Here is a 26329-nt window from a genome sequence, read left to right as displayed (position 1 = left end):
CTGTGATGAGCTGGTAACAGGCTTAACCTGCCAGGCTCTCCTTGGGTTAGAAAGCATCCCCACTGCAGGAGCGTTAGTCAGGAAAGGAATGCAAGACTCTTTCTGTCTGTGAGTCTCACAAGAGCTTCTCGCCTGCTTTCCCTACTCCTTTAGAAGGATTAATATTCCTTTATAATTTTTATAATTAAAATAAATTACATAATTTCTCTTTCCATCATTTACTCCTTCTAACCCCTCCCAATGCCTTCCTTGCTCTTGTTCTCAGATTCATTGTCTCTTTTTATTAATTGTTAATCTATCATGTATGTATGTATGTATGTATGTATATATGTATGTATGTATGTGTATCTATCTCTGTATCTATGTATCTATCAATCTATGTAACTATCATCTATTGATCTAGCATTATTTTCTATCTACCTACCTATCATTTATCTAGCTATCATCTGTCAATCTATCTCATCTATTATCCATCCATCTATCTATCTACTATCTATCTATCCATCTATCTATTATCTATCAATCATCATCATCATCTTTCTACCAATCATGTATCTTCTGTCTGTCTGTCTGTCTGTCTGTCTATCTATCTATCTATCTATCTATCATCTATCTATGTATCATCACTCTTTCTAAATATTTGAATGCAATCTTTCAGTCCATATAATGTTACTTGTTGTATATAATTTCATAGTGACTACTTGGTATTGGATAACCAATTGGAAGGCTCTTCCCTATGGAAGACTCTTTCTCCTGTTTTCTGCATCCCTCAATTGCATGTAGTCCTTTTTTCTAGGGTGGTGCCCCAAAGATCTCCCTTTTCTTCCTACATTAGCATGACTATCAGCGTCTTCTTGTCCAGGTCTTATCTGGCCAGCTGTGTTAGTGAGACATCATGGATTTAGCTTTCTTTCATTTCTAGAAGGATGCGCTTTCACAGCTGACTGATTGTTCCTTTAGCTTTTATAATATTTCAGCCCCTCTTCCTTAATCAAAATCTATGACCCGTAGGTGTGACGGTTATATTGTAGATGTATCAGTTGGGAGTAGGCATCACAGGGTCACTTGTTCTCATCATTTTGATTGTATGGTTTTCTATAATGGCCTCTTTCTGGTTCTTTGATGAAGAGTGAAAGCTACATATAGTCTGTGGAGATAACGATAACGATACATATTTAGAACAACGTTAAGAATCATGCTGGTTTAGTAAAGTGATGGTGGTAGGTTCTCCTCTAAGATCTGTGACCTCACTAGCCCTGGGTGTTTGTTTAGATTTTCCTTTTGTTGAGTGGGACTTAGGTCCAGCTAGAGAGCTGTTGGCTACCAATAAAATATACATGCTACTTTTGCACCCTTAGAATTATTATGCCATGTTGGTCATTGTTGTACTCATAGGTATCATGAACTGCTCGAAGAATTAAGATGTTTAAGAACATTTCTACAGACCCAGTGCTTCCTTTGGCAACCATATATCGAAGACACTGTATATTAGATGCAAGGAATATGACTTAGGATGAGATGCGTAAAATTCCTTACTCCATGGAGTTTTGGATCAGTGGAAAATGGTGGTCAATACATGAAAGTAAAGCAGAGATGCTAGAGCTGGTAGCCTAACTACAAGTGTAAGTTATATCCAAAAGCAATGTAGGCTCTGAAAATAGGAGAATGTGGGGGAGGGAGTTCCTTGTCAGAGACAAGAAGGTTTCCCTGAGGACATAGCACATCAGGGAAAGCAGAAAGAGGACTGTTTGTCAAGTAGGAGAGGGTGAAGTTGGAGGAGCTTAAGAGTTCAGAGGCTTAGGTGGGGTTGAGAGGAGGGCAGGGAGTTAGAGGCTGATGGGGGCGCTGTAGGACATGCACAGAATCTGTATTTGGCCCTGAAAGCTTGTGCACTCTTGTTGCATGTTGAGCTGAGACAAGGCAAGCTCAGCAGTGCACTGGCTTTTCACCTGGTACCCTGGTGGGCCACTGCTCACCTGGAGAGTGTCTGTGACTGACAGAGCCATGCAGAAAAGCTCCTGAAGCCATGGGCTCTACCTCTCCCCTAAGCCGTTCTACCTTTACCTCTGTAAGTACTTTTCAACAACTCTAGTCACTTCACAAACCAAGACACAGTTTACAGTAACATTCACTCTGTCCGCGTGCATTCTATACATTTAAATAAATGTTTTCAATGCTGTAATCACCCTGTAACCCAGGTTTTTAATCTCATCATCCAATGTACTTTCCTCTTGTTCCTTTCTGATCTCAAGAATACCTTGAGAACTGTTATGTCACCCTCACAGTTGTACCTTTTATAGACTGTCTTATACATAAACACATAGTCCTTTGGGTCTAGCTTCCTATACATGGCATAAGGTATCTGAGGTTCATTCTCTTAGAGTAATCTGCTCTTTTTCATTACTGACCAGAAGTTCATGGCATAAACAATCTGTACTTATTTGTGCATTCCCATGTTAACATCCAGTCATCGTCATGTGGCACACCCCTTAATAATAACCTTGCCTGTATGGTTGTGTGGCCTTACGACAGGCTGTTGGTGTCTCTACTTTGTCCCCATTATACATTCTTTCCCAGCAGCCAGCCTTACTTCTGTTAACCATGAGTGAGCCATGACCTGCATCTCATTGTAGTCATTTTCTTCAGGAATCTTTCCTGACTCCACAAGAGTCTCTGTATTTACATACATCATCCTACTCATCTTAATCCCCTTATTATTTGTGATGGTTAATCTTAGTTCTCCATTTGATATGATAAATAATCACCTAGGTAATGGACCTCTGGGAATGCTTGTGAGAAGTAGGTACAATGCAGCCACCTGCCCTATGAAGGCATGAGGTTATTATGTAATTCAACTGCTGATTTCTGTAACCCCCCCCCCCCATATCTACTTGCAATCCTTGTTCTGAGAATCTCCTGTCTCAATGTTGTATAAACACACTGTTGTATAAATCCCCATTTGTCCCCTTGACATGCCAATAAAGCACCTTACAGCCGGTTGCTGAGCAGGGTACAGAACAGGGCTGGACTTCCTGCCCTACAGGGAAGGAGGAGTTAGAGGAGGAAGTAGGGGATTCAGCTGTGGGCAGAGGTCCAGGAAAGATGAGGAGGAAGATTCAGCTGGAGCAGGGAAAGACACAAAGTACAATTAACTCAGAGATTTTGTCAAAGAGAGAGTCAGACTAGCATAGGGGGTTAAGAATAGATTAAAACTGCTCAGGATTGCGCTGTAAAGCTTGATGAACAAATAATATAATAGTCTTAATTATTTTAATGCTAGTTGAGGTAAGAGAGAAACTGAGAAACAAACACAATTTTATAGAAATAGCTTTAACAGCCCTAAGCTTTCCCTGCTGTGACTTCATTGTCACAGTGAACTAGACCCTCAAACTATGCAACAGAAAAAAACCTTCCATAAGTTGCTTTTGTCCAAGAATTTTATCACAATGGGAAGAGTCACTAAGACATTATTTCTGGGTACGTTTCTTTCAATCAGGGCCATGTTGCTCACTGCTGTGTTACAAGTCCTAGCTGTGTCCAGCCCAAGGAGCAGCTTCATTGGCCTTCTGGCCGACAGAGTGAGGCCTGGAACAGTCAGATGAGTAAGTGGCTTGATGTTCTTATCTGTCCAGAGGAGTCCTACTCTCTCTTGGCTGATGTACATGGTCATACAAGATGCTACCCACATGTTGGGAGCCTCTAGGTTTTCTTTGTCACAGGCTGTCTTAAGACTATCCACCACCACCACTGTGTGAGGCTGAAGTCTTATAGACCACCTAGAGAGAGAGCCTCACTTTTCAGAAACTCAAGTAAGTGCTTGTTGCCCCATAGCTCCCAGAATTTGGTTCCGTACCGAGAGCATCTTATGGGGCAAGTTCTATTTGGTCTATAATCAAGAACATATTTCTGTTAGTCATTTAACTGGAAATTTAAAACATGCCACACACATTGTGTAGACACTCCATAGTGAGCTAAACGGGGGGGGGGGGGGGATGGTGGAGGGGGGGCAGTGACAGAACAGGCAAATGCAGTCATGGCATTAGAGACCAGAAGTGTTGCCACCAAGAGGTGGACAGCTTTATGATCTCCACCTGTGAAGCCTCTAGCCCAGCGGTTCTCAACATGTAAGTTGCAACAACATGTAAGTTGGGTGTTGAAGGACCCTTTTACAGGGATCATACATCAGACATCCTGCATATCAGATACTTACATTACAATTCATAAGAGTAGCAAAATTACTTCATAGTAGTAATGAAATAATTTTATGGTTGAGGGGGGTCACCACAACATGAGGAACTGTATTAAAAGGTTGCAGGATTAGGAAGGTTGAGGACCGCTGCTAGCTGTTCTCATGTCCTTTTTGCCTCTGTGGGTGGGAGGCACTGTGTGCTGCAGTTTCCCCTGCTGGTTATCCAGCTGTCTGCTCAGCTGTCACCTTCCTTGCTGTGCAATGGTTGCGCATAGCTCAGCTCCAGGCCCCAGGACTCTCTTCCCCTGGCCTTGTTGATTTTTCCGTAGCACTTGGTACTTAATGAACTTCCTGGCACTAAACTGCACTACATTTAGTCTCCCAACAGATGTGGATTCAAGTCCCACTTTCCCGCCTGGCAGCAGTAGGTAGCTCTTGCCTGTAAAACAGATCACATCACCAAATGAGAGGCTCCTTACAGGGATCAAGTCAGCAAGCAGTACTTTACGTAGGGGAAACCCTTTCAGAATAAACTAAGTGCCTCCACAGCTCCTTTTTCCTAACCCTGTCTACCACGTTAAAAGGAGATTGAAGCAGAGTGGGTGTTTCAGAGAAGGAGCTTAAGGCTTAGCATTTAGAGCAAGGTTAAGGGTGGAGAGCAGTTTTGACCTGTTTATCTAAATATTCTTAAATTCATTCTCCCCACTTCTCCCCTCCCCTTGCTTTCTTCCATTTTGCCTGATGATCTTAATTTTTTTTTCTCCAAAGAAACTTACCATGACAGTACATTTATAGGCCTGAACAGGGGTACAGGTTCCCCCACCCCAACCCTGCCCCCAGTTGGAGGGCTGTCATTTGGCTTTCTTGGTATTCCCCTATATCTCAGGCCCTTGGTATAGAGGCACCTTGTCTTTTGGTGGGTACAGTTCTACATCTGCAACTGATTTTGCCTGCAGATGGGTTTAGACAGAAATAATTAGCCACTTGCCCCTTTTTGCGAGGGTGCAAGTGGCCCCTCTTGCCAGCAATTACTGAACCAAGTAAAAGAAGAAGCCTAGTGGGAGAGACTGGGGAAGTGTAAGCACAAGAGCTGGGGTTTTAAACAGTTGCAGGTAGCCCTTTCTTTTCTAAAAGGATTGGACTTGAAAGGATGCCTTGGAAGAGACGAGCACTCTTCCTTCCTTTTATTCTAAGGGCTTATTTCAGTAACGCTGTACAATTTGAGTGCTGCATTTGGTCTCACAGCTCACTCACGCTCCACGTTAAGCAAATGTATACAAATCCAGTTCTGTTCCCCTCTGCAAAGAGCCTTTTGTGCCTTGCAGCAGCAACATCCTGCATTTCATGCTTTTGCAGAGAATGTTGTAGCGACTTGCCATGTGGCACCTTTGGGTCCATATGGATTTGGATCACTTTCCTTCAGTGTGGCCTCTGATTAGGACAACATCCAGTGGTATTAGGGGACTTGAGCAGTCTGTTAACAAATCAAGTTGTTGATTGCCATCTTCAACCATCTATCCCTGGGATCCAGAAACTGTATGTGGGGAAGCTGCCTTGGACAATAAAAGAACAAAACATGTTCTGGCTCTTAATAGGAAACAAAAGTGCATAAACAAAAGCAGACGGCTTCTTTAAATATCCAATTGCACAACAGGACTGGTCTCCCAAGGAAGTTTAAGGAGCCCTGTATTTAATTGGGAAAAGAAGCTGGGTTTGTGTTTTCTTCAGTGTCAGTGCAGCAGATGAGATTGGAGTTTTGACACTTTGCAGAAGACAGACTCCTTTCCATTAGCCAAATGAGTGTAGGGCCTGCATCATTATTCGACTTTGTAAATTCTGCCTTGTGCTGTAATCAGACCTCTCACATGCAGATGGTGGCTGCTGGAAGGAATGAGGGACATTAAATTTGAAAGGAAAGAAAGTAAAAGGCTTTCTTAACCATTTCAGCTCATCTGCCCAGCAACAGCTGAGACCCCAGACCCCTGTAATGGGAATTTAAGACGCAGAGATAAAGGGAGTTTCTTTCATTTACACTGAAGCTCTGCCTTTAGAGTTTACCATACCTGTTACTTTTTTTTTTAAATGGGAATCTGTCATGTCTTCAGTCTTTGTTTTTCTTTCCAATGTGTTGCAAGCAAATATAAAGATAGGCTATATGAAGAGTGATTATAAGTAACTGCGATTTCCATTTTGAAGGATCCTTCAAGAGAGGTGAATTCTTCTCCAGCCCTGGGTATCTCAGAATGTGCACATCACCAATGGAAGCATGCCCAATGTCTGCACTGTTTTTAGGAAGGATGTGCAGGTAGAGAAACCCATTTCCTCCCCCACACACAGACCTGTATGTGCAGTGGGCATTGACCAAATCTCATGGAATAATGCTTTTTGCATCCTCTGAGCTTTAAAATTTATGTCCAATTACTAGAAGCTAGGTGGAATATTGCTTCTTTAGTGTTTTGAAGAAGATAATGATATATAGTTCATCTCTATTATTTTCTTCTTCATTTGATATATAAATGTTTTTGTTCCAATGCTTGGGGAAAAAATCCCTTCGATTAATTCACATATCAAGTTAGTTCGCCAGGCAGAATGCAGCTGAGCATCCTTCTAGACCATAAGTGACCCTGGCCGTGGGCCCAAGAATCTTAGAAACAGCTATCCAGAAAGTTCTCATATGGCAGGGGACTGGAAGTCACAGCATTACGGGCACCTTTTTATACTTTAATAGTTGAATATAAATACACACACACATACGAATGTATATTTGCTAATGTATGATTCATCACAACATAAAGGAATAAGTGATGCCACTGGGGTCTCTGGCTGTTTTCAGTCATGTAAACACTCACACATCGCTACCTCTGAGAGGCTGCTGAGTTAAGTGGCTTGTGATCTTTCTGTCCACTAGTTCCTTTGCTTCAATAAAGAACATCACACACTGCGTTGTAAAATGCAGCACAGCCGTTGGTACCCTGCCTATGTCCCTGTAAAATAACCCTGCATTGAGGAGCCTGCCCAGCAACCCTAGTGAAACACATTTGGTGCCCCATACAAAGAACAAACACCTAAAGCACAAAACAAAGAGGCCTGAGCGTGGAGGTGGAGGAGAGGCTAGTTGAGAAGAGGAAGGAGATCAGTGGAGGAGGAAAGGAACAAGGGAGGGTCCTAGGGGCAAGTATTTTCGAACTACATTATGATTACGTGTGACAATTTCAAAATGAAACCCATTCTTCTGCATGACCAACATATACCTACAAATATCCTTAGAACCTTGAGAAGCGATTCAACCTTAGTCTCAAGCAAAAAAAAAAATCATTTTTAATAATAGTTGCACATTCATTTTTCATGTAGCTAGGATAAATGTTAATGATGGTCACAGTTACTGGGTAACATGTGTGAAACAGAGAGAGAGAGAGAGAGAGCCAGGACATCAGTCACAACTGCAGGTAAGGTAATACATAGGGAAGAAAGGAATTCAACTAAAGTGAAAGGCTGTTGGGTGCCCAGGGAAGAACCATCTTCCAGGCCCGCAAAGACTGTTCAGAACTGGGTTCCTCGAAGTGTAAGGCTGGGCCCAGATTTGCCAAGAGTGGGTAAAAAATGCGATGCAGAAATTGTAAGAAAACAGTGCTAAGCTAAAGGACAGATTATGCATGAACATCCAAGGGGGCACAGGTTACTGCTCATTTGTACTTTTTTCTAAGATGAAAATAAAGAGCTTAGTTTGCAAGTATCTCCTTCCATTCTTGTATGTCAGTTAATAGGGGCCTCTTTTACAGAGGGTGTGGTATGAGATGCACTTTAATCTCTGTGTCACAAAGCGTGGGTTATAACTTAAAAACGAATTGTAATATAGGACTGACTTACTTCACAGATTGTGTCGTTAGTGAAATTCATACAGGCTGGGCTGTAGTGACATTGTGCAGTTTTTTTTCCCCAATTTACCACAAAATACATTCTACAGTCACTAGTACTATTGCTGTGGTAGTTTCTATTTCTAGCATCTGTTACTGTGTTTTTGAAATGGAACATTTGCTGTAGGGGACAGAACATTTAGCACGAAGGATACCAACCACCAACAAAATAAATTGTCTGCAAATAATGATGTAGGTTCCTTGGCAAAATGTTCCTTTTTGGGTTTTTTTTTCAGTCTGATAGTTTCTCTTCTTCCTCTGGGGTTGTAATGGATTTGGGGAAAAAGAGTCAGGATTTCATTTATTTAGGCAGTAGATGCAAGAATCCAAAAATTGACTGTATCCTAGTCTGGCCTGCCTCCATTTACTCTTGCAACAATATAATTGACTTTGTGTGTATGTGTGTGTGCGTGTGTGTGTGTGTGTGTGTGTGTGTGTGTGCACGTGCGTTCTATTGAAATGCTGTCTTCAGAGGGCTATTTCTATCATGTGAATAGTCATGCTATTGAGTATTTCTTACATTGCAGAGTGGATTTTTAAGTTGCAAAACAGTTCTATAGGTATTAAAGTGATGTCATTTTCATCCAAATGTGCAAATACTTTTAATTTTACATTAGTCCCTTCTATTATTTTTAGGCTTAAAAGTGATACATTTTATAATTTTATTCTCCACATGTATTTTAAATGTTTGGCTATTAAAGTTATATAATCTCTTTAAAAAGCAAAAGCCTGTAGACAACCAAAATTCAAAGTAGTAACCATGAATAAAATAATTCTCAAAGAAAACCCAAAGTCTTCAACCCCCAAGAATAGAATCATAATTGTGAAAAGGCATCAACTTGAAGTAATTTAAGTGACACAGTTTTATAGCTGTCTTAGCATGACCTTGAGAAAATATTTCCTAAAAGGAATTCTCCTTTAAATAATTCTTTTAGACAAGGTCTTAAAGAGAAAACTCTCTTGAAGTGAGCTGTTTTCTTTGATGCGGCTATTTTTCTGCAAATTCCCGAGGACAGAATATTTGGTTTTAACTTAAGATAATGAAAGTAATTTTCCTTTGAGAACTAGATTTTCTGCTGAATTGTAAAGCCTGTCTGCAGGTGAGATTTAATTTAATCCTTTGAGTACTTAAGAAGCATTCCTGAGACAGTGGCCAAAAAAGTGACTAGATTATTATGTTGTTTATTGACAGTGTAGGGACAAGAAAAGACTTTTTTTTATTCACAGTTTAATGATTTTTTAAGTGACCTTAATGTCAATTTTTTAGTTACTAAAATGCACATTATTTAAGCAGCCAAAGATTAGCAGGCACATTAAAGTTGTAAAGTTTGTTGCAATTGAATTTTAGTATAGGGATTAAATAGCAATAAAGCAAGCATAGAAGGCAGGCAGTATCTTGTCAACTAAATTTCAAGTTTCAAATAGAGTTAAGGTAGACACAAATGCACAAGGGCTAAAAGGGAGTCCACCTGTGAAAATATGAAGAGAACTGACACATTTTAGGTAGAATCAGAATTGTCTATGAATTATGTGAGATTTTAAAGGGTTCATTTGATATTTTTTCCGTGCATCCCATTTTTAAAAAATTCTCCTTATTCTCAAGGTACTTTGTATATTATAATAAGCAGAATACTTGCTGATAATAAAGAAACAATGAATATAAAAATGAAAGTTCTGTCTGTGCCTGGTTGAAATTTAATCCCAAATTGTACAACACATATAAATGTTCAGATAAAATTGGTGTCATAAATTTTTTTAGTCATTTCCTGTTAAACATGTATGCAGATGTATTTTTGCATAAACTTTACCTTTCATTTGAGGGTGGACAAATATGAAAAAAGTTAATATTTTATACATTAAATTTAATGAGTTGTCAGGATTTTATGTGGAAAACAAACAAAAGTGAATCTATCAACCCACTCAGTAAAAACGAAAAGAAGAGGCCCCAGGCCTCACAGTCTCCCTGTCCTCTCTGTGGCTCTGTTAGCCATGGCCAGAGTGCCAGAGCTTGTCTCCTATGTGAGCAATTAGTGCTTCCACCCTGCGAGTGTCTCCGGAGGCTGCCTTGGCCTTTGCCATTTTGTCGTTGGATTTTTAAAGAATGTTCCGTTTCAGAACAATTTGTGGATGTTTTAAATTTACTGCTTATTCACTTTATGTCTAAAGGAAAAATTATACAAAATTCCACACTACTTGAGAACAGACCGTCTTGGTTAAGGGTTTGGATCACATTTTAGAATTAGTTTTAAGAAAAAGGAAGACATGGATTCTCTGGAATCTGGAGAAGTGCCAAATGTGGGAAGGAGCTACCCCTTTTATTTTCAGAACCCTTTCCATGGGGTCAGGCTGTGGATGATAACAGAGCCCAGGAGACCTTTAAGTATTGGTGATGTGCCTTGGGGAGCAGTTTCCTTTGTGGTACCTCTGTATCAACTCCAGCTCTGGCAACAGCTGGAATTGTGCAGTATCTCCAGTATTCCACAGGGTGTCACAATGTGGTTGTTCTCAAGAAAATGGTCTGAGAGGAAGTAATTTGAGCCAAGTTTTACCCAGTATTTAAAAGGTCCTGTGTGTGTGTGTGTGTGTGTGTGTGTGTGTGTGTGTGTGTCTGTGTGTGTCTGTGTCTGTGTGTCTGTGTGTGTGTGTGTGTCCAGTCAAGGAATATTTATTGTAGGCCTACTGTGTGCCAACCCATGATTAAAATATAAATACTAGTGGTATGATGGAGCCTTTCTTCTGTTTGGCACTTTGGCCAGCCCAGTGCTTCTCATCACAGTGAGCTTGTTTGAATGTATTTTCCATGGTGCTTCCTTCCGTTTGAGAGTCACTCTCAGAGGGAGTGCTTTGTGCAAACCCTTCCCTTGTTGCCCAGCTAGACCCTGTCTCCCTTTCTTCCACCATCTGGTGGCAGTGGGACCTCAACTGTGTTGGTGCAGGGAGTGGGCCGAGAGCCCCAGTTCTACAAGGTGTCTGCCTGAACAGCTAAGGGAAGCTGACAGCTCTCCACCCACAGTGAACATGAATCTTCGTTCTACCAGCTTCCTAGATTTATTTCTGGGATGAGATTTTTTTCAGAGAGAATGAAAAAAATTTATTGTAACAAAGAGCTTTAAGTGGGTTTCTGTTCTGGGACAAGATGACATAAATTCCCTAAGTCCAATTAGCTGAGCTGTATCAATAATCATAAAGGACTCCGAAGGCAGGAAGGAAGGAGCTCTGGGGGACTTGCTGAGCAAATCCAGGGGAGCCCCTTGGATTTTCTTCCTTTTCCCTGTGATTGTCCCAGAACTCTGCCGACAGGAAAGGGTGGAGGGAAGAGAGGGAGCAAAGGAGAGAAGGAAGAAGGGCAGGGATGCTCGGGGTTTTAGCAACAACCCAGTCAACTCATAAAATGTCACCAGCGAAACCCAGCCTAAGGTAGAGTCAGCATGCCTGCTATCCCAGCCCAAACACAGGGTACATTGCCTGAGACAATGGAAGATGGGAGGATATTACAAAAATATTAAGACACATCAAAATGCCTAATCGAGTGCCTGGAAATGACCCAGATATGATAGAAAATTATCCAGTGTCTCAAGAAACAATTACAGAGCCAGGGGGAAAATCACAATTTGAGTGAGGAGAAACAATTGATATCTGAGCATATCAGATATTGTAACTATTGGGTGAAAAAATTAAAGCAATTTTTATAAAATTGATTAGAGAGAGAGAGACAGACAGACAGAGAGACAGAGAGACAGAGAGAGACAGAGAGAGACAGAGCAAGAGAGACAGCCTCCTGGAACATTCAGTAGTAGAGTAAATGTGTAGAAGACAGTGTCAGTGAGCTAGGGGAGCTCTCAGTCATGGCTCCTTAATCTTAAGAATGGAGGAACTGTGGGTGATAATGTGATCTATTTTAATATCAGAATTCAAGGAGAGGAGAAAGAACCAAAAGTACTTGAAGAAGTCATTTGAAGATTGAGTAAAAGCTGAAAAATTTCCTGGAGAGATGGCTCAGAGATTAAGAGCACTGTGTGTTCTTCCAAAAGTCCTGAGTTCATTCAATTCCCAGTAACCACATGGTGGCTCACAACCATCTATAATGAGATCTGGTGCCCTCTTCTGGTAAGCAGGCACATATGCAGGCAGAGCACTGTATACAAAATAAATAAATTTTAAAAAACAAAACAAAACAAAAAACAAAAGAAAAGTTTCCTAAATTTGGCAAAAGATGTAAAGTCCCTGGTGTCAAAGATGAGTGAGCCCTGCATCTCTAAACCAAGGAAGTGCACACCAAAGCTTTGTAATTACACCTCTGAAAACTACAGTGAAAACTTCCAGCAGCCACAGCTACATGGCTCTGTGTGTCAGGAGACCACCAGTGGTTTCTTCATGTGAAACCATAGGCCAGAGAAATTAGCCTTGTACATTTAAAGTGAAGATCCAAAAATGTCAACTACAAATTCTTTGAAATATCCTTCAGGAACCAAGGAGGAAGTAAAGCATTCTGGGTAAGGGACGATAATGAGTTACTTGTCAGTTGAGCCTGTGTGTCAACTCTTAGAGACTGGATGAAGGAAGTTTTCCATGAAAGAGGAAATGCTAGCAGAAAAAGGACTAGAATTTCAAAATGAAAAGATAGCAGTATACATAACGTTTTAAAAAAATTATTCACTTTACAGTGATTCACTTTACAATCAGATGATTGTAGCTCCTCCCTCCTCTCCTCCCAGTCTCACCCTCCCTCCCTTTTCCCCTTCTTCCCCCTTTCCTACTCCTCAGAAAAGGGAAGCCCCCACCAACCCACCCCAGCACATTAAATCACATCAGGTCTGAGCACATCCTCTTGCACTGGGGAAAGCAGCCCTTTTAGAGGAAGTGATGGAAAAGCAAGCAACAGAGTCCATGTCAGAGATAGCACCTGCTTCCCTTACTAGTGGACCCACATGAATACCAAGGTGCCCATCGAGGATGTATGTGTAGGGGGCCTAGGTCCAGTCTATTGCAGGGTTCTTGGTTAGTGCTTTAGTCTTCACAAGCCCCCTGGGCCCAGGTTAGTTGACTCTGTTGGTCTTTTTGTAGAGCTTCTGTCCCTTCAGGGTCTTTTTATCCTTCCCCCTACTCTTCCACAAGGCCCCCATGCTCTGTCCAGTGTTTGGCTGTGAATCTCAGCGTCTGTTTTGATCCACTGCTAGGTGGAGCCTCTCAAGGGACATCTACGCTTGGCTCCTATCTGCAAGCATAGCAGAGTATCATTAATAGTGTCAATGGTTGGCTTTGTCCCATGGGGTGGGTCTCAGCTTGGGCCTGGCATTGGTTGGACAATCCCTCAATCTCTATCTTTATCCCTGCACATCTTGCAGGCAGGGTAAATTTTGGGTTGAAGTTTTTGTGAATGGGTTGGTGTTCCCCTCTCTCTGCTAGAAGTCCTGTCTGGCTAGAGGGTGTCTTCTTCAGTCTCCATGACCCCTGCTACTAGGAGTCTCAGCTAGAGTCACCCCCACATCCTCCCAGGAGCCAGCTTGCCTCTGAGATGCCTCCACCCATGGTTTCTCTTCTCTTTGCAAGCCCTCTGTCCTCTTGTCCCTGCTCTCCCCACATTTGAACTCCACCCTCCTTTTCCTCTGCCTCCCTCTCCGACCCTGTTCCCTTTTTTCATCCACTTCTGTTGTCTCTTCTGTTTCTCCTTCTGAGTAAGATACAAGCATGCCCCCTTGTTATTTAGATTCTTTGGGTCTATGAATTGTAGTATGGTTATCTTATGCTATATCCTCTTTTAAGTGGGTACCTACCATATGTGTCTCTTATACCTGTCAGAATGGCTGAGCTCAAAAACTCAAGTGACAGCACATGCTGTCAAGAATGTGGAGAAATGGGAACACTCCTCCATTGCCGGTGGGAGTGTAAACTTGTACAACCACCTTTGGAAATCATTCTGGTGCTTTCTCAGAAAATTTGGAATAGTTCTGCCTCAAGACCCAGCTATACCACTCCTGGGCATATACCCAAAAGATGCACCACCATACAACAAAGACATTTGTTCAACTATGTTCATAGCAGCTTTATTTGTAAAAGCCAGAAACTGAAAACAACCTGAAACCCCACAACCTAGGAATGGATAAAGAAACTGTGGTATATGTACACTGTGAAATATTACTCAGCTATTGAAAACAAGGAAATTATGAAATTTGCAGGCAAATGGATAGAACTAGAAAATATGCATCCTGAGTGAGGTAACCCAGACCCCACAAAGATAATGCTTTCTTGTGATGAATACTTGAGATAAATCAACTTATACAGAGAACATGTTTACTTACTTTTGGAATTGTGAGAGGATTTAGTCTATGACAGACCATCCATAATTCCTTGGGCTCATGGTGCATTTTCTGGTAGAAGCGTGTAACTTAGGAAAGCTATTCCTTCATAGTAAAAGGATAGGGAACATCAGGTCCCAGAATTCCCTTAGAGGGTGTGCTGGCTAGTTTTATGTCAATTTGACACAAGCTGGACTTATCTGTAAGGAAGGAACCTCAATTGAATGCTTGCAGAAATTTTGGCTGTAAGGCATTTTCTTAATTAGTCATTGATGGAAGAGAGCCCAGCCCAGTATAACTGATGCTATCCCTGAGCTGGTGGCCCTGGGTTCTATGCGAAAGGTGGCTGAACAGGGCATGGGGAACAAGCCAGTAAGCAGCATCTCTCCGTGGCTTCTGCATCAGCTCCTGCCTCCAAGTTCCTGTCTTATTTGAGTTCCTGTCCTGATTTCCCTCAATAGTATGGAAGTGTAGGCTGAATAAACCCTTTCCTCCCCAACTTGCTTTTGACTGTGGTGTTTTATCACAGCAATAGTAACCGTAACTACATCAAAAGGCACACTCCAGTGACTTAAAACCTCCTTCGAGGCTCTCCCCTCAAACACTGTCAGCTTCTTCTAGTCCTGCTATGCTCTGGAGACAATGCCTTTTAAACAGATGGGCCTTTGGGGAGCCACTGGCAATCTAAGTGATAGCCACTGTACACATACTGTAAACTGCCGTTCTCCTAATGAGTTTCCTAAGTTATAGTTAGTTGTTGGGATGAAGGATCTGGCATCCTTTACATTTCTCCATGGTGTCATCTGCACAAAGGCTCTTTGGCTTGATGTACTCTCATGTCTATTTTTATGTTTTTCTATTGATACTAAAGGTGTTTTGTGAAAAAGGAAAACAAACAAGCCAAAGAAGTTGCCCAGGCTCAGAGGCCCAGAGGCTTTGCCTGTGCTTCCTTCTAGTTGTGTTAGCCCTAGGTTCCATTTCAGCCTGTGCCCGACTTGGGGAGAGTCTTTGTATGTGGTGTGAGCTGGGGCCCAGTTTTGAGTACCCAGTGTCCTTGATACCATTATCAGAAAGATTTTATTCTTCATTGTGTATACTTGGAAATTTTACATAAATAAATTGTCTATAAATGTATGAATTTAGTTTTGAGACTTGGGGCATTGGTCTACGTTGTTTTCTTTTGTCCTGTGGTGATTATGACAGCTTTGTCCTATATTTAGAGATCAGGTAGTTTTAAGCCTTTAACTTTGCCTTTGGTTCATCATCTTTTTTTCTACTCACAGTGCTTAGTGGTTTCATGTGTATCTCAGGTTTTTTTTTCTAATTCTATGAAAAATGTCACTGGAATCTTATTAGAGATGGAATTTAATCTCGAGGCTATTTGGGGAGTACAGACACTCTTTGTCGTGGTTATTTTATTTTGCGAGAAGGTTTTTCTGTGTGTCCCAGGCTGTCCTAGACCTAATTTGTGGCTGAAGCTGACCTTAATCCTCATCTCTAGTCTTTGCCTCCTGAGTGCTAGGCTCATGTGCATGCATCACTACACCTAACTAGACTTCTTAAGAGTCTGTGAGCATGGTTTAGCTTTTCAGTGTGTGTGTGTGTGTGTGTGTGTGTGTGTGTGTGTGTGTGTGTGTGTGTTGGGACCCCTTTGGGGGTTGCATACCATATATTCTGCATATCCGATATTTACATTACAATCCATAACACTAGCAAAATCACAGTTATGAAGTAGCAATGGAATACTTTTTGGGGGTGGGGAGAGGTCGCCACAACACAAGGAACTGTATTAAAGGATCACAGCATTAGGAAGGCTGAGCACCCCTGCTCTAGAGAGTACTTCAGTAGTGTTTTACATAATAAAAACAACTTCCATATGACCCAGAAATCATCCTGGTGGCATTTATACCAGAGTAGTAAAAACTTCTGTTCAAAGATAAAAAGCACAAACCTGTGTGTGAATGTCTTAGCAAAATACTTGCAAAGGCTCAAACTGGAAACAACCCGAATGCCCTTAAAGAGGTTAAAGAAGCTGGCTCAGTGATAGAGTGGAGCACTGCTGGCTCAGTGATAGAGTGGAGCACTGCTGGCACAGTGATAGGGTGGAGCACCACTCAGAAATAAGTACTAATGAATTATTGAACAGCTGAGCAATTGGGATAGATCCCTGGACAGTTATGCTCATTGCCAGAAACCAGTCTGAAATTACATACATACTTTAAGAGTATGTTTATGTTTATGTTTTCACAGTCACGAAATTATAGAAATGGAGAAAAGTAATGGTTGCTAAGTGTTTATAAAGCCAGTATGGAGACTATCCTGAAAGACCGTAGGAGACAGAAAGAGGAGAAGAGAATTGAGAACAAAGCCAGTGTTTTTCTAGAGATGTCTGCTTGCTGGGTCTGGAGCTATGTAGCTTTCCGTAGGTTTTGTAGACATGAGTCAGTTGTGTGGCCACCAGACTCCAGCTTTGCTACTGACTTTGTGAAGGGCATGTCACTCCAGAAGGAGAGAACACCCAGTGTTTGCATCATCAGCCTCTCTTGCCATTGGGCTGTTGGCTTAACTTTGTCTCTGCTTTTTTGTTTCACTAAATGCACCTGTCCAAGTTGTTGGAAAGGTGGGAATTTGATGGCATCTTTCCACTTTCCACATGGTCATGGGTCAGCACGACCATGGTAGTGATGGAACCCAGCACTTTTCACCGAAGCCCAGGTATCTGCTGTTGGCTGCTCAGCAGTAGCATCTGTGCTAGGCCACTTGTGTCAGAACTTTAGGCACAGAATTCTGGCCTTTTCATGTAATCTTCACATTTCCAGCAGGCTTTTGAATTCCCTAATTATTTTTTCCCTCAAATTTGACTGTTTGTCTCTAGCTTCAGCCAATAACCATAACTAATACCTAAGGAGTGGATAACAAGAATTCCAGAAATATGTCTTAAGGAACAAAAAAAAAAAAAAAAAGAGAGACTTTTTAGTAGTTGAGTTTCAGAGTCTCATAAAGTGAACCCAAAATGCACCTTTGGGTAAGATTTACAAATATAAACACGCTATAGTATGAGTCTCTACAAAGACCTTACCAGGCACTTTTTATATCTTCTTTCTAGAATCCCAGAGCCAAAGGAACCAGCCGTTTCCTGCTCTGTTCTCTTTATGTAGGACAATCTCTTTAGTAGCCACACTACTTTTTTCTTCCTTACTTTATTCAGCAAATTAATGGCCAGAGATGTTAAACTGAGAACTTTGGTCTTAACTGAGCTTACAACAGAGTGGTAGAGCTAGTCACGTGAAGAGCCAGTTCTGCCTCTCAGCTGCCAATCCAGCCTTCAACAAGGCAGCCCTAATAGAGTGTGAGAAGTTCAGAGGAAGAAAGTTAACCCAGCTATGGGGGCAGAGAAGGCTTTCCGAAGGATAAAGGGTGTGTGTTGGCATCTAAAGGTTTGAGTCTAGAGTTAAGCAGGTACAGAGTTGGAGTGGGAAAAGCTTTCCAAGTACAAGAGGCAAACAGAGACGGCAAGGATCTCACTCCCGCTGGACATGCACCCCGCCGTAGCTCTGGCTCTTTGAGCATCTCTTGAAGAGCTTCATGCATGACTTTGAGGAGGGAGGGAGCCAACAAGGGAACCTCAGGAGTGAAGGCATGCTCCTACATATCTGAATCTCGCCTGCCTGGCTAAGACTGATGGACAGCCTTGGAGGGTGGAGTTTCAGAAGTTAGCTTAAGCCCATTAGCAGTAGGGTTGCCATGTGATCCCCAGGGTCTGAGAGCTGCTATGCCTTGCTTGCTCTCCAGGGATCTGCTCTCAAAGTGTAGCTCTTGTTTCAGACACACACAGTTTGGTGACTGCTCTGGATGGCCCTGACCAGAAACATCTTTCTTCAATGGCGACTGTGGTATTGCTCAGGCCTGTCATGCACAGATCTATTAGCCCTTGGTGCAGCACAGACCTGCCTCTCATCCTTGGGGTGCATAGGCCTGTCTCCCACTCCAAGAATCACAGTGACCAGGGAGTTCTCTATGTTCCAAGGTGGGTTGTCTCTTTGTAAAATACAAGATTTCTTAAAAACTGTCTCTGCAATTCCCAGTCCTAACCCTGGTTTTCAGTTTGCTTAATGTCCAATTCCTGTTATTTGGACTTTGTGGAGCCTCACACTTTTGAGAAAAAGATTCCAAACATTTTACTGCAAGTGTCATAACAGTTTGAGAACAAGAGAAAGATGTATAATAATTTTCTCATAGATTAAAAAAATAAAACTTAATTTTCATAAAGAATTTTTAGGAGCTAAAAGTAATATTTCCTCATGTAATAAACCCTTTTAAGAAGTAAAGGTTACTTCAAAGCTCATTTTAAAATCATTTTGATGCTTTATAGTTGGCTTGAAAGTATTTTTATTTTGTGTATTGTCTTCAAGAAAAAGAAGCTGAAAGATACAGAAAAAAAAAATGGGAGAAACTCAAATTCACTTTACTGCCAAATAAAATTCTTAGTGGCATACATATACTAAATACATACATATGTATAGACTATGCTATATATACCTACACAATAGCTTCATTTTTACCGTTAATGTTGCATTGTTTTATATTATACTTTTTTCTTCTCCATATTCTAATGTTTTCATTTAGTTTTCAATTGGGTGCAATCAGGGTTTCAAATACTTTCACAGCAATTTCATTGTATACAACTTGATGGGACTTGCCTATTTTTTGTTACTCTGCAAAATACCAACAATGACTCCTTCTGAATAACAGAGAAAATGGTTTTAGTTTTCAGTTCTGGATGCGGAACAGCACTGTACCAGCATCAGCTTCTGGTGGCAGCCTAATGGCTGCAGCACAGCATGGCAGGCAGCATTATAGTGTGACCCTGCATGTCACATAGTGACAGGTTACTGGAAGAGGGAACAGGCTTGCTCCTTGATAGCAAACCACTCTTGGGAGAACTAATTGAGTCTGATGAAATGAATTCCATCCAATGAGAGAAGAGCCTCCACAGTGTCAACACACCTTGGCTTCAGAGCACTGAGGACCCAGCTTCCAGAGGGACCTCTTGGGAGACAGACTGCACCCAAAGCCTAGCACAGGGACAATTTATTTTTGCTAGTCATTTGTAGCGTTTGTTCATTATTTACTTGTGTATTTAGTATTTTATATCACTTTAATACATTTTTTTGTGTTACTGGATGTGCCATAGCACATGTGTGTAGGTAAGTGGACAGCTTGCAGGAATTGTTTCCCTTTTTCCACCATGTGGGCCCTGGGAATTGAACTCGGATTGTCAGATTTGATGGCATGTACCTTCACCTACTGAGCAATCTCACTGTCTCTGGTGTATATATAAAGTCTCACTAGCCAGGTTTTAAGGATTCCCGTTTATCATTGTTTATGTCCATGCGTTTGTGTGTCTGCCCCTGTGAATGTATGCCACGTGCTTGCAGGTGCCCACAGAGGCCAGAAGAGGGCATCTGATCCTCTGGAGCTAAAGTTTCAGGTGGTTTTGACCTGGGTTCTGGGAGCTGACCTGAGATCCTCTGCAAGAGTAGCCAGTACCTTACCTGTTGTACCCTGCCCTCTGCCCTCTGCCCTCTGCCCTCTGCCCTCTGCCCTCTGCCCCCAGAACCACCGAGGGTATTGTTTTTTTAAAAAGAAAAAAGGGAAAAAGCCCTTCTTGGTTTGAAATTGTACGCAGGAGATAATCAAAACTTCCAATAATTGAAACTAGAAGTTCTGTTCCTCCACCTGCCTCTCAGACTGCTTCATTTTTCATGATTTTTACTTACCGGTGCATGTATCAATTTATAGTTTTTTTTTTAAACAAAAGTCATACATAGACTCTATTCTTCACACTGTTATGTGTTTTGTAGCCTCTTAAGTCTCTTTTTTTTTTATAAGAAGTGTGTTTGTGTGTGTGTGTATGTTTGTATGTGTTGTATCTGTATGTGTAAGCATGCAGTGGCATGCATGTGGAGATCAAAGGACAGCCTCAACTATCTATCCTTGCCCTCCACCTTGCTTGAGCCTGGGTCTCTGTTGTTGGCCACTGTGTACACCAGGCTGTCTGGCCCACAAGCTTCTGGGAGAATTCTCTTGTCTCTGCCTCCATCTTGCTGCAGGTGCATTTGGGATTGCAGGCCCGTACCACATCTCGCCTTCGATGACTTCTGGGACTCTGACTTCAGGTCCTCACACTTAGGCAGCAATCATTTTTCGCTGCCAAACCATCTCTGCAGTCCAAGACTCATTCTTGAGATGTTTATACAGCGTTTCTTAAAGTGGTTTCCCTATTCTAAATCTGTCCGTCAACCCTGGCCAAAGTGCCACCATTAGCTTTGTTAGCTCAGATGCCTTGAAACATTGGAACCATCCATTGAGCCCAGTCAGGTTCTGTCAGCTCAGGTGTAGATACCTCATTGTCTTTCTCTTTAGAGCAGCAGCGCTAGCTCTGTAGCACAGGCTGGTCTGGAAGTCACTGTATGGCCCGGGCTATCCTCATCATCTGACAGACCTTCCTGCTCTAGCCTCCTAACTCTCAGGATACAGCACGAGTCACCACCCTTGGCTTCTCTGGAGCTGCTTGGATGACGCTGTAGTGGTACCTCCCTTGTCACCATCACTGTGTTCTCTCCATTTTCGTGACCGCTGCCAGCATTATTTGCATGACCACTCCAGATTCGTGTGAAAGGTGCCAAATAATCGCAGAAGTTGCTTGAGTAGCAACAGTGCGAAGCATGCATTTGGAACGGGTCCCCGAGAGAGCTGGGTGCAGAACGCAAATGTTTTGAATGGACTTATCTTAGAGTTGTACTGCTTTTTTTCCCTTGTCACTTAAAAACCCTTAATATGGATAAATTGTTTGCTTAGTGGGATTAAAAAAAAACCTTAGATAAGAAATATATGGTCTGAGAGCAGGGAATAAAAACATGAATGATAATGCACGTAATGCCTAGGAGAAGGTCCTTGCTGCTGCTGCCAGGCAGACCTTATAATCGGCTGTTTTCTATGTTTATTTCAGGATGCAGATACTGGATAAAAGTGGCTGGTTGGCTGCCAGCATCTGACTTAGTTGCCAAATGGAGTGTTTAGTCCTTGTTGCATATGTTTTATATCACAAGTTCTTCCTATTAACAGTCTGCTGCTGATAACCTGCTTGGCTTTTCATGTGGTCACTTTGAAACAGCCACTTGACAACATTTGCTCTCTCACAGAGGTTCTTGCTGAATAAAGGAGTGAGTGGATGGCTGTGTGGGCTATGCCATAGGCTGACAGGCTGCCTAGTAAAGAGTGGGCACCCACTCGGCGTCTGCTCAGTGAGCGAATTAATCCCGTGGGAACATTTTTCCTGTTTCACTGTGGCAAGATCTGTAGACCTTAAACCTTAAAAGTGTGGTTAAATGGGTAGAAACATAGAGAAATAATAGTTTTTAAATGTCTAGAGGGCTTTGTTTTTGTATGGCGAGAATATTCTGATTATAACTAGAAAATTATATTAAGTGAATTAAGCTCTCAAATTTTCCTAGATTCTAAGTCAAGTGTAATCTCAGCCTACTGATGATGCCCATAATATCAGGTCCTTAAAAAGCAACATAAAAAAGAAATTGCTTCGAGAACCTTGGCTTTGATTACATATAAAATGTGTACTGAATATGTTAATCTTTATTTCTAGATTGAAAACTTGCAAGAACAACTGAGGGATAAGGACAAACAACTGACCAACCTGAAAGACAGAGTGAAGTCCTTGCAGACAGATTCCAGCAACACAGACACTGCACTGGCTACACTGGAGGAGGCCTTGTCGGAAAAGGTGAGTTTATTTCAAATTTTAGAGAAACAGCACAGGGAGGAATCGATGCAAATACATGCAGATACACCTGCATTTCTCGTTCCTTCGCTCCCTCTAGTCCCAACTTTTCCTCAGACTGCCATGTTAGCTAGACACTGGGAACACTGCAGCCATAGAAACTGATACCCTTGGCTGTCAGCAAAAAACATCAACTAGCTTTTCATTAAATTTTGGATGATAAAAACTTTAGCCCACCCCATCGGGTCATCCTTCCTCCCTGATAAGGCCCCTTTCTGGCCAGCCCCCTTCCTCAATGGCTGTCTCTTCCTTGCATCGCTGTGCTCTAGCTCTGCTGACCCATTAGATTTCAAATATGTCCTGTTCTCTCTGCCTTCATTGCTTTGCATTTAGTCTTTTTGGCTGGGATGTGATTTTCTATGTGCACATTTAATTCTTTGAGTCAAGAATGTGAACGTGGCACATAGGTTGTGTGAGTTCAAATTCTAGGTCCAGTACTCACTCTTTGGGGTAAGCTTCTTGGCCTCTGAGGTCCTCAGTTTCCTCAGCTGTGAAACTGGGATAATAAAATCCCCACCTATTGGATTATGCCATGTTTAGGAGAGAATATGTGTAGACCACTTGAAAGGGATTATAGTTGTCGTTATTATTTTATGAGTCATTTTCTGTAGAGACACTGTTGGTGTGTCCCCATTCTACACAACAAACTCCCACACATTCTTATTGTAATTATAGCTCCTCATGCCTCCATCTTAATGGGATTAACTGCCATTTTACTCTGGACTCCAAACCGAGACAACATGCCCTGTGTGCTTTCGTTGGCCATCCCCGGGGCTTAGCATAACACCTTCTGGGCTGCCCAGTAGATCCTGGATACTGGCTGAAGTCCCCACCCTCCAGTGACTCTCACAGAGGTCTCATTCTCAGGAGGGAGAAGGGGAAACAGAAAATGATGAATTAGTGGCGTATGTGGGTTTTCAGAGGGCTGTTATTTTCTGCCGATGGAAAGAAATCAGAGAGGGGTACATGACCCCTGGGGCTTTATGGCTTAGAGACAGGTTTTAGGTAGGACAGGAAAGTGATGTTTAAGGAAAGACTTGAAGGATGTAGGGGTGAGCCGTGAGTCCTTCTGCAAAGGCGTAAGTTGCAGGCAGAGAGGAGAACAAAGGTAAGGCGCTTGGGAAGAAGTCAGTAACATCTCTCAGGGCCTGATAAGAAAGTGTCTCAGGGACGTCATTCTAAGCTTTCATTGTGAAGCATTCATTCTGACTGATGCTGAAGGGATTACCATGAAGAAAAGCATTAACGAATGAAAGAACGAGGTCCGTTAGACAAACAGACCATTCTGATCTTCGACCACTATCAAAATGATCTCTCCTTCCTTCCGTCTGGTTGAATTCATCCACCCATCTGCTGTGTAGCTCTTGTAGGTATGTCTGCAGGTGAACTTCCCAACTATATGCTTACTCTTCACTGGAAGGGCCAGGGCCTGCAGGGGTGCAGCGCAAGTTATGTAGCGACTGTGAGATCAGGGGCCGGTGAGGTAGCATAATGAGAAAAGTGTATACTCTTCAAGGACGAGGACCCAAGCTCGCATCCTCAAAGCACACCTAAAGCTGGACTCAGTAGCACATGTCTTTAATCCCAAGGTGAGGCAAGATGGGCAGGAGACAGAAGAGTCCCCAAGTACTCACAGGCCCCAACCAAGATGGAAGGCAAGCAGTGACCCCCTAAGGCTGCCATCGCTCTTTTTTATCTCCATGTACGCACCATGAAAAGTTCCCACTACCACATACCCTAGGAGCTGTTGGGGCGAGGAGAGGCAAGGATGGGTGAAATCCCAGCTCTCACAGGGAATTCTAAAGAAGAGCTTATTTGGAGATTAACCTTACAATGTGTCAGTACAGGTTTTAGGCCCATTATTGACATCATTTTCTGGGTTTCGTATCTGAGTCACAGGCACCAATTTAATAATTAAAAATAAGAAATAAGATGCCAGGCAACAGATATTATATAATATTATACTAAATGAGGTTTATTAAATGAGCATGGGGAGAGAAGGAAATGGGGGAGCAGGGGTATCCCAGAAAGAGAGAGAGAGAGAGAGAGAGAGAGAGAGAGAGAGAGAGAGAGAGAGAGAGAGAGAGAGAAAAGAAGAAGAAGAAGAAGAAGAAGAAGAAGAAGAAGAAGAAGAAGAAGAAGAAAGAGAAAAGTAAAAAAGAGAAAGGGAGTAAGGGAGTAAGAGCTATTGACATCATTTTCAAATTCAGCTAGAAATGAAGAAAATTTAAAATATTGAAATGTGAAAGTGAAGTCATATATAGTACTTTCTCTTCACCTCTGTTCCATTTTCAGTTCTGCAGCACTTTATATACCATGCCCACAGTGCTTAATATGATATGGAGTTTTCTTTGGAGAATATCATACAATAATAACAGCATCATGATGTATGGATATAAACAACAGCATCATGATGTATGGGTATAAACTGTAGCAAGGCCTGGGGGCCAGCCTTACATCTATTCTAACTGGGTAACCCCAACCAGTAATTTTCCCTTTCAGTGCTCAAGTCTTCTCTGTTGAATGAAAGAATTAGATTATGTAGTCCATCCATTTCCCAGGCCACTGTAATCCTCATTATGATTTGTTCTGCTACTTCGGAATCAGCAGGAGGGACCGTGGAAATTATGGTGCTAGAAACATCAAAGCTGTGGACATAAAATCTTGAGTTGGGTCTAGGTATGCTTTACCCCACTTCTTCAGTCTTCCTGGCATACGGTAACTACATGGGAGGTAAAGAAAAGGGCTACAATTCTGGGTTAAGTAGTCTTCAAGGTCATATACAAGTTATGAATTTATAAGTTTGAGATGAAATGGTAAGAGCTGATAAAATTTTATTTGAGCACTTATAAGACTACTTAGTACAATATTTCAGAGACAGATTTTTTTTAGCTTGGAAAATTTATTTTCAGAGTTATCTATAGCAGTTTTTTTCATGAAGGTGGAATGATTAAAAAAGTATTTAAATTATGTGTTCCTGTTGCACATTTGAGGGATATGTCAGTCCCTTCCTCTTGATTTCTTCCTTAAGTTTCATAGACTTAAACATATATATATATATATATATATATATATATATATATATGTATGTATATATATGTATATACACACACACACACACACCTTTCACATCATGGCCTCTTGACAGGATTTTATCTTTTTTTCTAGGCCTTATTTCAATTATTTGAGTTTAAAGATCCTAATTCTAAGACATCCCCTTTGTTAAATTCTTTTTTTTTGAGGTCTGAGGGGCATGAGAGGAAGAGAGTTAAGGTTAGCGCGAGCCTGGCCTTTCCTCCCTCCCACCATTGCTTCGTAGTCAGTAACTGTTTCCAGTATTTTCTCCCTGGGTCCACCCAGTACTGAACTCCCCAGATGAGCCTCTGAATTACCTGACCTCCAGTTTTGGTCTCTTTCGAAACCACGTAGACAGGGCCTTATCCAGACTGCAGAGTTGTAACCCTGGGTTTGGAGCATCTGAAGTGGACCTTGGACGGTGACTTGAGAGCTAGCAGGATGAGGTGGGACTCAAAAAAGAGTCAGACGGTTTAGTGGACGACAGGGAGGACTGTTGGTGACTGTAGAAAGCTGGGAACTCCGTGACATGGCTCAGAAATTCAACATGATTTTATAAATGAAGATGCTGAAGTCCAATAAAACCATGGTGTGGATAAGCTTTGGCTTCTGAGCTTGTTCTCTTCCACACTATTCACTGCTGATTTGGGGGCACTGTGGTGACAGCTGAAAACTAACACAGAAGAATTTATTTGCATTAGATTTTCTAAAGAATTCCAAAATAGAATGCTAGTGTATTTCAGAAGCACAGGAAAGCTCATTGAAGAGGAGCTGGGAAAGACAAGCCCCAGAATATTTAACTATTTCTCCTGTAGATCAGAAGCGTTTCATTGTATCCACGTGGTCTTGTCACCCGAGATCTTTTATAAAGGCTGTTTTCTCTGTCCCTCTACTGTGAGCCCCAGTGAAATGTGATTTTTAATCATGTCTGGAGATTCTAATGCATTAGGAAACCACTTACTTCCCACTCAGTTTCTTTTCCTTTTGCTATGGTAAG

At 41.8% G+C, this 26329-nt stretch overlaps 1 protein-coding gene across 20 annotated transcripts in view; it reads left to right on the top strand.

The window, feature by feature from the left end:
* Positions 1 to 26329, top strand: part of ERC2 (ELKS/RAB6-interacting/CAST family member 2) — an 869527-nt gene that overhangs the window by 387338 nt on the left and 455860 nt on the right. For all 20 annotated transcript variants that reach the window (XR_014781666.1, XR_014781667.1, XR_014781668.1 and 17 more), the window contains one exon: positions 22063 to 22200. Coding sequence is in view for 14 of the 20 variants with exons in the window: in XM_084794830.1 (XP_084650956.1) it covers positions 22063 to 22200 (138 nt within the window). In the remaining 6 variants the exon portion in view is untranslated. The remainder of the gene's footprint in view (positions 1 to 22062; positions 22201 to 26329) is intronic.

The sequence above is a fragment of the Acomys minous genome, assembly GCF_964271855.1.
Source record: "Acomys minous genome assembly, chromosome: 9".
Lineage (NCBI taxonomy): Eukaryota > Metazoa > Chordata > Mammalia > Rodentia > Muridae > Acomys > Acomys minous.
Note: the sequence above shows the minus strand (reverse complement) of the source record. Positions and strands in the feature narration are given on the sequence as shown.